The sequence below is a fragment of the Oryzias latipes genome, chromosome 1 (genome assembly GCF_053564925.1).
Source record: "Oryzias latipes strain Hd-rR chromosome 1, Olatipes_Hd-rR_3.1".
Classification (NCBI taxonomy): domain Eukaryota; kingdom Metazoa; phylum Chordata; class Actinopteri; order Beloniformes; family Adrianichthyidae; genus Oryzias; species Oryzias latipes.
Genome location: NC_136237.1, coordinates 27,524,258 through 27,540,721, shown reverse-complemented (window position 1 = coordinate 27,540,721; position 16,464 = coordinate 27,524,258). Strand labels below are relative to the sequence as shown.

At 40.0% G+C, this 16,464-nt stretch overlaps 1 protein-coding gene across 1 annotated transcript in view; it reads right to left on the bottom strand.

Annotated features, from left to right (window-relative positions):
• Positions 1-13,545, bottom strand: part of LOC101170738 (CXXC finger 4) — a 30,220-nt gene extending 16,675 nt beyond the window's left edge. The window contains exons 1-2 of the mRNA XM_004065913.5: positions 13,104-13,545; positions 10,603-11,542 (exon numbers count right to left, since the gene is read on the bottom strand). Of these exons, the coding sequence (XP_004065961.2) occupies positions 10,603-11,427 (825 nt within the window). The 5' untranslated portion in view covers positions 11,428-11,542; positions 13,104-13,545. The remainder of the gene's footprint in view (positions 1-10,602; positions 11,543-13,103) is intronic.
• Between the last annotated feature and the right edge of the window lie 2,919 nt (positions 13,546-16,464).

Genomic DNA, 16,464 nt, shown 5'->3' with positions numbered 1-16,464 from the left:
GCTTTAATTTTAGACTCAAAATAAAATATCTTTGAAATTTAGACATCTTCAAAGATGGACTTTAACAACAGAGACATTGAACGCCTAAACTCTGAATGTTACATTGTCTTATTGAGAACTTTTATGTGTTCTTGCCAAATTTGAATTCTGACCACTAATCCATCTCTATAGGGCAACACTTCGCCTCCTTTCATAAGTGAACAAAGAAATGTAAATAAATACCTATTATATATCTGATAATAAATGATACTGAATTTAAAGTTTTTAAAAACAGTTTTCTTACGTTTAAAGAAGAAAAACATCCGGTGAGATTCAGAGTTTAAGAGAAATCCTGCCATCACGTTGAAGAGTTGAAAGAAAGATAAGGATGTGTAGGATCTTGTAGTTGTATTATTCATCAATGGCTAATTTCTCTATTGATTGTGACTAGATTTGTACAAAACGTACATAAGGTTAAGCTATGTGACGTGAGAGAAAACAATAAACAGTCTTGAATCATCTTTTTAACATTTTGATAATTTTGTATTTTGTATTTAAATGTGAAATTCAAAGTAAGTTTGGTCAAAATGTATTAAAATTTTTGCTCTTTTCTATGTGGAGAAAATAAAAATCTTAAATAGATTATTTACATTTAATATTGTTTAAATGTTTGCTTGCCAAATATTACCTTCTTGGCAAAACGTTTGGATATCCCTGTCTCAGGAGGTTTGAATATTGTTTCTAATATTTAAAATAAAGGCAGATGGCTAATATGATGTAGAATGAACATTTTAGCCTGTTTTACTTTTTGTCTTTTATCTGATGAAATGTTTTGTTATTTCACAGACAGAAGGTGAATTTCAAAATAAAACTATTAGAAACTGGAATTTGACAAATGATGAAAGAATTTTCCCCTATTTACTACTTCCCATTTAACAGAATATTCATTTGACAGAAATATGTTTATAGGAACAGAAGATACTGATTTGTAACCTGGATTTAAAAAATAAATGTACATATTTATCCTGTTAAGCAACTAACTTAAAACATGGCAAATTTCACCATTTAGAGTTGGTCTCTGCTTCAAGCTCAAAATAAAGCTCAACAGACTTGTTTCATTTGGTAAAGGCTGAGAGCTGCAAGTCAACAAATAGCAAATGAGTTCCTACAAGCTGAAGTTAAAGACTTTATTTTCCTTTAATGTGATTTTAATATATTTAGAAGTATACATTCCCACATAAAGAAAGTATTGAAATAAGTCACAAAAGTATGAAATCATTTAGCCAACATTTGACCCAAATTAATTTTTATGTAGATATTTTGTTAGCCTAGGATTGAAAAAAAAAATGGAAACATCCCGTAAAATAATTTCAGTGGAAAATGAAATTTACTGACGTATAAGACAAAATGCTTCAGGCAAACACTTAAATAAAGAGAAAAGAAAAGAAGAACCCCCCCTTTGTTTAATGAGAGCCTCTTTTCAACTCTGTTCTGTGTCTTTTGAGAAACTGATCACAGCTTACATCCATAGCAGCTTGAAGGATTTCTTTCCGGAATAAATGCCAAAGATAGAATCTTTCCAGAAATGACAACAAATTTTGAACAGCTCAAAGGATTATTAGCTAAAATGAGGACAAAGCAGTAAAAAAGGAGACCTCCTGATGTTCAAGAGGGGCTTTAAATATCCCACCCTTTACCAAAGGACCACAGGCTGACTTCACACCTCTATGACATCTGTAACACACTATTTTCTTGCTAAAAAAAAAAAAAAAGTTGAAAAATCTCTCTTAGCATGGTGTCAGATGCTGGGCTTGAACTATATATGATCTGAGATCTGACCCACCATAAAAAAGGGAAGCTGCACAGAAGGATTTGAGTTGAAGAAGCTCAGATGCTAAAATCACACAGACGCATTTCTTTCAACACAAATTATCCCTTTAAAATGTACTTTTACGTTATTTATTTCTAGGAAGCAAATCTACCAAACAGGCTAGAAAATTGCCAGTAAGACTTTTTTTCTTGTGGCTAAGCCTAAAAAAAAGATTTTTCCAGTAGTTTACGTTTACTGTTAAGATCCTTGAAAAAATGTGAATATCACATTTACATACAAGTTACATTAAAGGAATTTAAATATTTCTGCTCAGAAATCCTAAAAATGACATTCGTATTGTTTGTTTTTGAGGAACTTTCCTATACAGAATTGGAAAAACAGAGTCAGTTTAATTCAGGTTCTCCACATGAGCAAAGTCATTAAATTAGTTCAGAGTTTAGTTTCAGATTTAAATTATAATGTAACATTAAAATAAGGCCAAATAAGCGGAAAATGTGAACACATTTGAACAAACTTAAACTAAACTAAGCTTTGTTTCCTTCAAAAAACATATTTTGAGGCTTAAAGAGGTCAATACATGTTCTGGCCTGTTTCCTTCTTTTCCTTAACTTAAAAAAAGTAACATATTCTTATTTACTGCACAACAACAATGCAAAAAAGACCCGCTCCAATAAAACATGGTGTTTTAACGTGTTCTTGACACACTTTTCTCATGATGGAGGCCATATCTGAAGAAAATTAAGATTAAAAGTGCATTACTTTGTACTTTTTATTTAAGTCGTGAAGCAGGAGAAGATGGAAAAATGCTATTGGAAAAAGCCAATAGCAGTGATGCAGCTGCAACATTCAGCAAGCCGCAAGCTTCCTGCTTTGCTCCATTCTGATGCATCCACTTGCAGACAAATAGATCCATGTACGTCTTTGTATTCCTTGTCCAAGCTGGGAAGTGGCTAAAAAATATATGTCTGGATAGCTGTAATATTGTTAACCCTGTTTGTTGCACCAGTAATGTTAGGTTGGGGTTGTGAGGGGCTGGAAGATAGCGGGAGAGTGTGTAAACAGATCCATAATGGGAAATGGGTCCGGAGTTGCTCAATGCCAACAGCCCTGCCCACAACTCAAGAGGCAAATATCTAATGAACTACTGCTCTTCTAAAAAACGACACAGGTTTTTGATTTTGACTAATCACAATTGAAAGTCCACTGGGAATGTTTTGACAATAGATCAAAAGGTGATGAGTCGGACTTTAAAGTTTGGGCTGTAAATGAACAGAAACGACCAGCTGTAAATGTAAACCTAAATGGGAAAACTAACATGGACACATGCACAAAAGGTCGTTGACCTGCAGTTTCAGCGCTAAATGGGACTTTTAGTCAGTTTTGATGCATAAAACCGTTTTAAAATAAAACGAAAATGGCAAAGGGCCCTCATTTCAGCAGATAGGGGGATTTATTTATTTTTTTTGAGCTGTTAAAACCCCACTTTCTGCAGAAAACTTCCCTCACCAGCTACGGTCTACAAACACATTGTTTTGAACAAAGTTAATTTTGTCCCAAAGATTTTACTTTTGTAACATATTTTAAATGTTTAACCATTTAGCTTGAAGTTACTGTTGTTCATGCAAACATAAAATAAGCACAGAGAGCAGAATGATTGAAGAATTCCCCATCACACTGTGATATCATCTTGTTGCAACGGCCTGCGCTCAACCTGCTCCCCTGATGCAATTACTGAAGTCTTTTCTCTCACACTTTTTCATACGGGCGCTCAGTAATGATGAGATACCTTTTAACTTCTCAGCCAGAGTCCGTATCAATAATTCACTCTCATCTGTTTAAATTTTAAAGCGCCACACATTAGCGTCCTGCCGCACCTGCTCTTTCACGCCGTCCACCCTCGACTACAGTGCATTGCTTTCCCGCCCCTATCTCTCTCTCTCTGTCTGAGCCCGACCTGCGTTGTAATAAATACGAGTTCTCATTCGCCACTGAATCACAGACGTTAAATTAAACAGGGCCAGAGGAGGCGGCGGACCACGTAATGTAAAGGCATCGTCCAGATGCCTCCAATTACGATTTGGCCTTAATTGGCGGCGGTGGCAAATTCAATGAATTCTTTAACAGCAGTGAGCGCTTGTCTCTGCAGAGCTGCGGCCTAAGCAGAGCAGCTACTCAGTGCAAATGGAAGATGACAGAAAATCCACACGGCACAACCGGTCTAGTGGGAGAAAGGGCATGACAGCGACTAAGGGGGCCCAGGCTCTTTAGAAGCTGAGGGTAGCTCGCAGGGAAGTTGTGTATAATTAAGCGGTCTGCATTGTGTTTCAGATGGCAAAATCCCATTGTCTTGACAGGAGCTTACTGTTGACCTTTAGGTTTGAGATGCGAGGCGGCGTACACCCCCCTCGTCCATTTTTCTCTTTTTTTTCCAAACTCCCCCAAACCTCTGCCACCAAATTAATCTGCGATTTTTAAGCCTCCAAGTCAGATATCCGCAGATCTAAAGGCCTTGCGTCCCTCAGGCTTTCCCATCTCCACTTTTTTTATTTATTCTTTACCCCTCTCATATTAGCCCATGGAGATTGACTGAGAGCACTGAGTGTTATCTCCAGGCAGGCAAAGGTTTAGGGGGAGGGGTGAAGGCCACAGATTTGTCTTTATCTATTCTGAGCACACCTAAAACAAATTAGACCTGGCTGCCGTTGCTTATTTGGTTCCCCTACTCTCATTAAGGGGTTGAATCCAGGCTATTTTCCTCAAGGTCCTGCCTCTCTACCATTTGCGTGCCTTGTCTTTCATCGCCATAGCAAAGGTTTCTCGCTCGGCAGCCTAACCACCTTTTCATCTCAGCCATTTCATGTGGTCATATTGACACTGCACAGAGAGCAGAAAAGACAGATCAGCCCTCCCTACACCGAGATGCTGATTTCCTCCACATGACTTGATGCTGGCCTTTGACATTTTTTAATTGAAAGAGAAATCTGCTTGACTGGACTTTGCTTTGCCCTTTTCCTGCTTTCTCTGCTGTTTTTTTCAGAAGCTGATTTTTTGTTTTTTCGTTTTTCCAGTCTTCTGGTTATAAAAAAAACAACGAAAAAAACCAAGTGCGGGTCCAGTCAAATTGTTTCCATCAATTTACTCAATAACCCAGTGAACCGACTCTTGAAGTGATGAGGATGTCATGTTTCTATTGAACTGTATTACAGAGGAGGATGTTGTTTTAGACATCTGTCAGTAGCCATTAGACTCTTAATCTAAAGTCATTCACCATAAATTCCTATAAAAAAATCAAGCATTGAAGAGAATTATTGTGAATTTAACCACTGAGCTGGAAAGTTTTTTCTGTCCCACCCTGATCATCTTTTGATCTATTGTAAAAGTGTTCCCAGTGGTCTTTTAAAAATGAGGTTTTTAGCCAAAATTAAGAAAACCTGCAGTTTTCCAGGATACAGTATCTGCACAGAGGCAGTAGATGATTAGAAATTCACCTCTGAGATACAGCTGGAACTGTTGACGTGGAGAAACCCCGCCGCCATTTCCTATCACCCATGCTCTCCTGCTATTTTACAGTTGTCTCGTTGAAAACCTTTCCATGTTATCTTTGGTCACTTAATACTGTTATTATGTAGTTAATTTCATTTGTACAGAATTGAATTATTATAACGCATCAATTAAAGTTCTGTCTGATGCTTTTCACCTGTTTCAGCTGTGAACTGGCGATTTATAAATAAACTGACTTGTAATGAATTAAGCGTGTTGTTCCTTTGCTTTGTGGGGAATCTTGTTTGACACTCTTCAACCAACTCCCACAGTCCAAAACCGCATCTCATAAGTTAACTGGAGACTCTAAACTGCCCATATGTGGATGTATGGTTGTATTTCTGGCTTTTTATAGACGGCTGAGCTGTGCAGGATGTACATTGGTTCTGGCTGAAGGCAGCTGGCTGAGGCTCCAACCAGCCCCATGACCCTAATGAAGTAGAAGGGCACAAAGAAAATGGATAGATGGAGCCTAATTTGAAGGGTTGTTATAAGGCTTGATGTGCAGTAAAAACCACGCAAACCAAAAAAATCACACCTTTACTGTAGAATCTGCAGGTGTTTCTTTAAGCTTATTTTGTATTTCTATATTTGGAGGGCAAAGAAGTAATGCATACATGCTTTTTTTCAGTTCAGTTGATAGTGATAACATGTAACAAGTGTGGTTAGTGTGGTTAGGTTCATACCTCAAGGTTTTTTTTTTAAATCTGGGAATTAAAGTGAACAAAGTTCCACTTTGATCATGTTATGATGTATTTTATAAGCATGGGCAGAGTATGCTGTTATTAGCCTAAATCAAGACACCTGTGTTGTTTTCTAGGACATAGTTTCTACAGTACTCAAGTGGTTTTATTCCTATGTCACAGATCAAAGATTTCACGTAAGTTTGGATACAAGCTCCTCAAAGGTATTTGACATCAACTGTGGGGTCCCCCAAGGTTCAATTTTAAGCCCACTACTTTTTAATCTATATATGCTGCCACTTGGGGACGTCATCAGGGGCATTTTAGACATTAAGTCATGGATGGCAGAGAGCTTCCTACAGCTAAACCAGGACAAAACAGAGGTTTTAGTGATCGGTTCTGAAGACAAGAAAGAAATTGTTTTATCTAAACTAAAAAATTACAAGAATTCTCAGTGCGTGAGAAACCTGGGTATTTTTTTTGACTCAGAGAAGAATTTTATACCACAAATTAAAAATATACATGTATTTATTAATTTATTTATATTAATTTATTTATTTTTAATTTTTTATTCACACTTACCATTTTATGTGTCTATTAAGGTTTATTTATGTAATTATGTTTTTTGTTCTTGTTTTAAATATATTTTAATTTTATTCCTTTTACATTTTATTAGTAACTCGAGTGTTTTCCTCTGAGGGATCCTCCACATCAGTAACTGACCCTTCTCAGTGAACGGGGTCACTGCAGTGGTTTCTCCCGGGTCTGACTCTTTTGTTCAGATCTGGGGGGTCCTGTGTGTACTCCGTGAACTTGGGTGGGGGGTCACTGACGTGGACATGTCCCCAAAATATCGTTTCCCCACTTCAGTACAAAGCCAGGTCTCTACGTTCCATCATTTTATCCCTCTTTTTATCATGGTGTCATGGCGTGTCTGTGTGTGTGTGGGGGGGGGGTTGTCGCCATTGTTTGTCGGGTCATTTTGTCATTAAATTTGGTTATATTTTATGCAAAGGACTTTGAGTGACATGTGTTGTAAAAGTGCTTTATAAATAAAGGTTGATTTGATTTGATGCAGAGTGGCAGTAATTAGAAATCTGCCTCTGAGTTGTGGGTAGGACTGTTGGCATGAAGCAATCCTTACCCCCTTCGCGTCAACCCATAACTGAGAGATCTCAGTTTACATGCTCTCCAGCTATCTTACAGCCCTTCAACCCCAACCTTACAGTAGAGGTGCAGCAAAAATGGTGAGCAATATTAGAGCTATACAGTTTTAAGACGGATGCCAATTCAGATAAGGAAAACAGAGAAGTACATGGATCCATTTGTCTGCATGTGGAAGCATCAGAATAGAGTGGAGCAGGAAGCTCAGCGTATTTTCTATGTAACAACTAAAATCTTTTCCAAAAGGCACCTTTTCTGTGCTTCTGATTCACAACTATTTAAATGAAGAAATACTCAGAAACGCCATTTTTAGCCTAATTTACTTGATATATGTCCTTCATCATCAGGGAAATCCCACGACAACATTTTAAAATATAGAAATACATTTTTTCATATGAGAGGGGCTTTAAAATAACTTTCTCATTAGAACACCTAAAATAAGGCATTAATAGTTCCCAAAAAGAGGAGAAGTTACTGTCAATAAAAAAAATAAGTTCTGTTGACTGATTGGAGATCACTTTACAACAACTCTTTCATCTGTAGATAAATATGTTTCGAAAATGGGATTGTTTGCGTTTTTTTCTCTTTAAATGTGTGTTTGGTCCAAAATCCAACAAGCTATTTGTGTTTGTTTACAACTATGCCTGCATCTGTGAGGAAGAATCAGTATATAGCATAATTTTGATGTCTAAAATACCTATAGATGCCTGATTTTCAATAGTTTTTACAGGCTGACTAACACTATTTTGTAAGGGTTTATTCCATTAAATGATGCTTAAATGAGCCCTGTCTATCCAAGCATCTTTGCAGGACTAAAATTTCATTTAAGGTAAACAGGTGAAGTAAACAGAGAAGACTCATACACCTTGGCCTCATGCGATTATTGCATTTGAATGTTAACAGAGGACCTTTGAGCCATCTGAGCTCGAGCTATGCAGAGGTAACTGCAGGGGAAATGTTAGGTTAGATGAGATTTTGCTGCCAGACTAATCCATCCTGGAGCCCGAGAGCAGCACAGACACTGAGCTGAAGCTGCTGCAGAACAGCACAGTGGTGACACGGGGCAATTCTCTGGGGCCTCGCATTAGCGCGCTAAATTAAAGGGGGTATTAGATTAAATTGGCTCTCCGATTTCAGCCGTGTGAGTAAAATTCTGATTTGCATTTTCCACCTCTGCTTAAGATATAATTAGTTCAGGGTGATTCCCATGTGGAAAACATTGACAGCCAAATCTAAATGGCTGCCAGTAGCTGCTCGTCTCTTCCAAGGCAGGAAACTATGCTCTGCTCATGTTTGTTGTGTGCAGTTGTTTGCAACTGTGTGTTTGCATGAGTAAGGAAAAAAAAAAAATTATAGAACAGATGCTGTTCACATGTGACCTTGTTGGGAGTCTGCATGTCTATGTTACTGTAGCACCAGATTGATGACACCTCTCAATCAAATGAAGTCTCAAATGAAGAAACGGTTCTTATATGTTTCTTTCCTTATGTTATTGAGCAAAAAAAAAAAACTCATAGTCAAATCTTCACACCTTAAAGATGCCTTCAACCTCAAAAACATTCCTGCAGCAGAACATGCACCTGTAATTATAGAAGCTGAGTTAAAAATAGCTATTATTTCTTGAACAGTGGATTTCTTAAGACGTTTATAAAGTAAGCATGGATACTATACAGACTTTGTCATTAATCATTTTTGTAAATAAATGTTTTCCACAAGTGGTTCTAACCATTCATAACAATTAACATGTGTGCTTGGAGCACTATTTGTTACAAGATGTTGGCACATCTACAGTTTATAGCTGGTGTGAGATTCAAAAGACTCAAAAGTCCCTAGATGTTCTTTCTTTGGGGGTATATGAGTCTGCAATCCAGAAAAGCCCAGTTTACTCTGCAAAAGTCACAACAAAACACAAATTCATCTCTTTTTTTGGACATTTTGGTTCGATTATATCAGTCAAATAAGGCATATAGTCAAAATTGCTAGGCTTTTGTTTAAAGTTTAGGAGGAAAAAGTGAGAAAAAAACTGTTGAATAACTTGAGCTTGCAAATTTGTGTTTTGGTCTAAAAATGTCTATTTAGGAATTTGAAATTAAATAGTGGAATTGGTACTGAAGGCGACAATTCCACGAGTAGTCATGGGTAGAAAAATGGCAGCTTCATTCAGCACTGATAAATAGAGACCATCAGAACAGTGAGATTGGACAATATTCCTTTCCCACTAACCTACACAAAAACTACAGCAGGCAGACATGCAAATGCCTCCTTCATTAGTGACACGTGTGATCCACATTGACTCATAAAGTCCAATCTGCCTGCAATATTCAGAATGTAAACAAAACAAGATTCTGGGACCAAAATAAACACCAATAGAAAAGCTCAAACAAAATAATCAGACTGACGTCTTAATCGTAGTTAACAAAAGAATCAAACATTCTCACTACAGTAGATTAGGTAATGCTTTTTAATTAACCCAATTTTACTGCCCGTGTAATCATTTAATTAATGAGCAATTTCTCTGGGCCTCAGGTTGCATTTGTTCGGAACACATCCTCATGTTAGCAGGAGAAAAAGTTCAGAATCTGTACAAGGAAAGAATTTTCACAAGTTAATCGTTTGATTTCACCCTTGATGATCAAATAGCCTTAAAAATGTATCAAGTTTAAACTTTTTGATCTGTAAACTTCTTAATTTTCTTCCCACCTGGGATTTCAGGGTGGAGATTTTTTTGGGTGTGTTTCATTTGAAATAGAAACTTCATCTTTTAAACATGATTCTGTAACGTTTTCGCAATTATGCCCCAACCACGATAAAGAAAAGGTGCTATAAAAGGATTTTATTCCATACTCTAATGTAAATGTGTGAATTAGAGTGGGAATCGGTAGATGTTCCTTGCTGACACCCCCCACCCCCCACAAAAAAAAAGACACACACACACAACTCGCCTTCAGAAATGCCATCAGCAATTCCGCCACTCTCACGATTTCTTGGTGGCCGTAGACTGAGGCTTTGTGGGGTATTGATTCCCCCCATCCAGAGACAGTTTCCATAATTGGTTAAAATGACTGGGTGCAGAGAGAGATGGCTCTCTGCTGAAAACCATTTCCCATCCCTGTTTGGAACAGAGCCAAGCTTGGGGTTGTTCGAATGCGTTCCAGCCCCAGCCTGACTGGCAGCAATTAGGGGTGTCTGAGCCAAGCTCAGCTTGCGCTCCACACAAACACCCCTAATTACTGCCAATTAGGCTAGGCGGGTAGGCAGATTTGAGAAACCGGCGGGATGTTCAGGCATGGGTGGGCATGGAAACAATTTTCAAGGGCTTAGAACGTGACTGGATGAAGAGGTTAATGCTTTGGAGTGCACGGGGATAATAACAAAAGCGGGGGGAGCACAGCCCCTGTTTCTCACCTCCAGCGATGAGCCTGGTTTCTTCTTCAGCTCCTCGCATTTCCTAAACTTGCAGATCTGGTGACCGGTTTTGCGGTTCCGACAACTGCTGCAGACGCCGCAGTTGATTAGCCGCCTGCAGGGTGCACACACCCCACACCTTTTCCTTTTCTTTTTCGCTGGGTTTCCACTGGATGCTGAGGAATTATTCTGTGGGCAGTCTGCCAGATTGGCAATTTGAAACGCACTGTCTGTAACGGCTGCTGAGGCTGCGGGGGAGTGAAGGGCTGTCATGACGATGACCCCGGGAGGTAATGAGATGCCCCCTAAAGCCGGAATAGCGGAAAAAGTTCCAACGCGTTCAGGGAGATTCATTATCTCTGCTTCAGCAGTGCCGCATTTCAGCTTGTTCATGCATTCTCCTGCTAAAGGTCTGCAGTGTTCAGGGGATAAGGTAGAGAGGAAATTATTATTTGCCATTTGCAGCGTCTCTGGCGGTACGCCAGGTTTCCCCGTTCTCTGGGAGTCATTTCTATGCATGGTGGTCCTATTAGGGTTTATTGCTGCTGATTTCCTTCCCCAGAGCATGGCGTTATCACAGTTCCATGGGGACATACCGATTCTGGCACTGGGAAAGATGGGTGTTGTGATACGGGCAATTTTAGCAGTCTGAGGAAATGCCCCATTGGTTTTATAAAAGTTCGCAAAAGACCTGTACCTTTCCATTTCAGCGTTATAATCCAAAAGCTGGCTTAATCCACCATCCTGAAGATTACCCTTTTGCAAGAGAGACACATCTGCATTCTGTCCGTTCTCTATGCAAAGTGCAGTGTTTATGTTGGACATGGCTGAAGAGGACTCGTCAGTGTTTAAAAAGAGGAAAAGGAAGTCAAAGGGGTCTTCGTCAAACTGAAGCTGGCTACCAACAATGGGCTACCATCCTGGTTTCTCTTCTTCTGGGCTGAAAGTGACAAACAACAGGAACAAGAAACAACAGTTACACCTTAAAAAATACAAACAGTTGTCATTCAGAGCAGTTTCTTTGTTTCACTAAAAGTGACATCTGGAAATGGGACTAATAATCTGTGAAAGCTTCACTTAATATTGATAGAAGATCAATTTTAAAGGTGGTTTTTTTTTTAGCTATTATAAAACAGAAAACTCAGTTTTAAGAGTATATATATATATATATATATATATATATATATATATATATATATATATATATATATATATATATATATATATATAATGTAAAATTGAAGGAAATTCTTGCTTTAATTCACATTATAACAACTATAGCTGCAAACACAAAAAGTTACCTTATTCCCACAGCACGGACACTTAAAAGAGCTGTCATGTTTTAGACAAATGGAGTGACACTGTTAGACATCTTCAAATGTGCTGAAAACAACTACAGCAACAGAGCGTTAGAGGTGGCCCATCAGTGTAAACAAGACTCTGCTCTTCCTGTTAAGGACACCTGGTATTCATTCATGGCTTCTGTTACAGTGACAGCTCTCAGTGATGGCCACCGGTGAATTTACAACCAGATCATGGACCAGACCAACCACAGTGTCAGCTGCCTCAGGATAGTGTGTGAGTGTGTGTGTTGGAGGGGGGGGGGGTGCTCCATTTCCTTTCTGTGTCTCTCCACCAGTCTGTCTGGATTTGGTTTCCATAGATAAAAGCCCATTACACACATCTCTCCCTACTTCCATTACCCATTTCTGGGCTTTTCTCCTAATTGCAGAGGCTGATCTAAAGCTGGAACACGCATGCACGTCTTTTTCTTTGCAGGTAAGCTGCAAAAATGCATGCATGGGACCGAAGTGTGGCATTTGTCAAGTCTTCAGTACAACTAAGTGTACTAAATGGTGTCTTTTTGACCTGAAACGGTCCTAATGTTTCCTCTGAGGCTAACTTAAGTTATCTCCAACAAGTGCAGACTCCACGTTGACACATGACCATATTTCTTCGGAACAAATGCCTTCCACATCTGCAGAGTCAATCCAAAACAACCCGCAGCCGCTCGTAAACAAAACCTCCTTGCCTTAATGATCAGCCCTCCTCAGGGTCATTATTACTTAATCAATTCACCCCTGGAGCGAAATATGCCGCCCAAAGGCAATCAAGTCACGGATATTGATTTTCAGCCTGTAAACAAAGTTTTGAGAGACAGAAATGTTCAATACTTGGAGCTGGAGGAGGACAGAGGTTTGAATAAGGAGGACTGTACATGTTCAGGCATCATACAAAAAAATTAAAAAGAAACAAAAGTATTTGAACGAAAAGGCAATGAAAAATGTGCTGTTATGTTGTCTCCTTCTTGTGATACACGTTCAGATCAAAGGTCATGCACAGATAATCCGGCGCAACAAATAATCCCCATAAAAAATAAAAAATAAATCTGACAGCAGCCTCAAATCCAGGCGGAGAGGTGAGGGTGAAATATAAACCGGGATGGACACAGACACAGGCAGACGGAGCGAGAGGAGGGGGGATAAAGGAGCATCACCTACCAGGTTCCTGTCGAGAGGGGCTCCCAAGATGCTACCAGCCCGCGACCGTGTAACGGCACATTACTGCGAGGCGATGCGTGAGGCTGATAAAACGCAAAGATGCGCGAAGACGCACAGACAAGCTGCCCGAGGAGAGCGCGGCGACCCTGCGCCTGGGTGTGCGCGCGCGCGCGTGTGCGTCTTCGGAGCGCTCAAAACAAAAGAATCATTTCATATCCACTTTCCTGTCACGCTGCCACAAGACCGGAAAGTGCATTAATAAGCCAAAAGGTGTGGAAGGAGGAGGGATAATAAAAAGAAGGGCGCGATCTCAGAGGTGGCGCGCTGTTTCCTCCTCTCCCGATTCCGGCGGCGGTGTATTGTGTCTCTGCTCCGTCCGTGTCTCCTGTCGCTGTGTGTGGCTGATTGGCGCCGAGGTGAGGCAGCGTGGATGTGGACACCTACTGATCATTGGCTGGAAATTACTATAGAAACACTCGGGGAGGTGGGAGGGCTGGGTGGAGCGGGGCGTGCGGCGCCTTCGCAGTGGCCCCTCTCTCAATCTTTGACATTTTCAGCATGTTTGTTTCACACATTTGAAAAGTTGAGGAGGGGTAGTGCTGGTGGACTTAGTGTGTGTGTGTGTGTGTGGGGGGGGGGGGGGGGTCATTTGCTCCTTTTAATAAGGACTGGGATAAATTTGTCAAATTAATTTGAATGGAGCAGAGCTGTGATTAAGATAAAATGCCCCCGCCGGATCACCCCCCCTCCATCCCTCCCTATCTCCGCCCAACGACAGTCATAATTATCAGACCTCCGGGATTCATCACGTTATAAATCCCGCCTGCCTGCTGGCCACCCGTGCCTTCAGCGCCAGCTGACAACAGGGTCTGCGTGGCACATTTATCCCACTGAGTGCAACCCAGCGCGTTCCTTCATACTGATGCTTACAGGCTTTCAGTTAAATCTTTCTTCCAATCAGTGCCCGGGACTCCCCCCCCCCCCCCCCCCCCCCCCCCACTCAGACTCACACTCGGCATTTATCCAGTGCTCCGGGCTGTACTTTTAAGGGAAATAATGCAGACAGGAACAATCGCACTCTTTTTTTTCTTTTTCTTTGGCTGACTATTTCTTGTTCAACACTTTAAAAGCAAGCGTTGGAATCCCTGAAGTGCCATTTCAGTTTTTTTTAATTTTACAATTCTATTATGCATTGTAACCACTAAAACCTTTGTTAAAATAAAGATAAACACTTAAGAATAGAGGCATTTCGGGCCATAAGTAAAGTATTTGGCAAGGGGTGTGACTTATGCTACACACAGGCGTTCAAGAACGCACTAGGGATTCTTGAACATGCTTTTAGCATATGGCGTTCACACTGGACTGTTGCTACACCATATTGGCGCATGCACTCATAGATGAAAGAGGATACGTCAAAGTGCTGCAAATCTCGTAAATCTTGCTTCCGGTTTGTTCTTTCACAGCTCTAATCTAATCTTGGTGTCATATAATTCTATCTAATTTATCCTCCATGATCAATTTTCCAAAGGTTGGCACTTCCATGTGTCAAAGAGGACGCCACCCGTACGTCACTACCAAATCCGAGTCCCTGATTGGTCACAGTTCAACAGGTTTGACTTTCAACAGGTATTCAATGGCCGCATGCTTTGTACGTAAATGGACTTCAAAACTTTGTGACGTGTGAACGCGAGAGTTTTGAACGCAGAAGCCCGAAACGCGCATTTACTCGTGTTTAGACAAACTTTTCATTGGAAGTAGCTGCTTGAATTTGTGGTTCTACTGCGCTTCAGGGGTGACTTACGAATGATCAAACAAAAAAAAAAGCAACAACCACTAGAGGGCACTGTAGGTGTGCGGATCAGTATTTGCTGACAGCAACACAGAAGAAAAGGTGCAGCTCAGTCCTAAACCAAGCTTGGGGTTGCTTGGAGTTGTGGCTCTGCTCTGCCTTTGCTGGAGCATTCAATGTGATAAAGGTACAGTCTAAGAAGCACACATTCATTCAACCCACCTGCTTGTTCACTTTTGTATACATTTGGGCATAGGTATTGCTTTCAACACCACTGTCTGTGTACCTGTCTGTGTGCATAAGTTAATTTCAGTCGTTGTGCCCTGTGAAATAAGTCTACTATGAATGAATATACCTAAAATCTGTAGATAGTTGTGTGCATACTATTTTTCCGTGTGTGTTGATGTGTGTATGTGATAACTAAGTCATGCAACATACTTATGACACTCTTGTGTTATGACTTTGTATTATCGACTGCTCCCCCAATCTCTCTATCTCCCCCCATCTTAACCCCTCACCCCCCATCTCTAGCATCTCTCTCTCTCTCTCTTTTATTTTTTTTCCGTCTGGTCCAACAAGGAATACATTTAAACATAAATATTATAAATACAGCTTATTCTCAAATACAAAAGGGGTTTATACAAGCATGCACTTTGTTTGTCTGAAGATCCATAAACCCCTATTGTAACAGTAAAATCTGTCCAGCACTAGGTCTTCAGCTCTTATCTGCTTGCTTAGCTATTGGACAGGACAGGTAAAAAAATGAAAAAGTCCTACTTTGATTTTCTTTTGAGTTATTGTAAACATGTTCTCGTGGTCTTTTAATTATGATTATGTCGTTTTTAGCCCAAATCAAAAACCTGTATTGTTTTTTAGGATATAGTTTCAACCAAACAGCAGGAATTCATTAGAAATTCACCTCTGATCAGCTGATTTAAATGAATTGTGTAAACGGTTGAAGAGTTACAATAGTCAGAAGGATGTCAACACTGGAGTTAAAGGTCTGGAGTAAAAGGGTTAAAGAAAGGCAGGTGAGGTGTTACACAGATTGTCAACACATCGCCTTCTTTCAAACATAAGATAAATCCATTTTTTATTTCATTCTGACAGCAAAATCTATGCAAACATGCCTCGAAAACCGTTTCAGAACTACAGTTGTGGCCAAAAGTTTTGAAAATTACATAAATATTGGAAATTGAAAAGTTGCTGCTTAAGTTTTCAAAACAGCAATTTGCATACTCCAGAATGTCTTGAGGAGTGATCAGATGAATTGCATAGTCCTTCTCTCCAAAAATAAACATCAGGGACAGATTGATCTTCTGCTAAAAGTATGGCGAATGGACTCCTGAGGACTGGGGCAAAGTCCTTTCCTCTGATGAAGCCTCATTCCGATTATTTGGGGCTTCTGGAAAAAGGTTTGTCCGGAGAAGAAAAGGTGAACGCTACCATCAGTCCTGTGTCATGCCAACAGGAAAGCGTCCTGAGACCATTTGTGTCTAGGGTTGCTTCTTGTCCAAGGGAGTGGGCTCACTAACAATTTTGCCCCAAAACACAGGCATGAATAAAGAATGG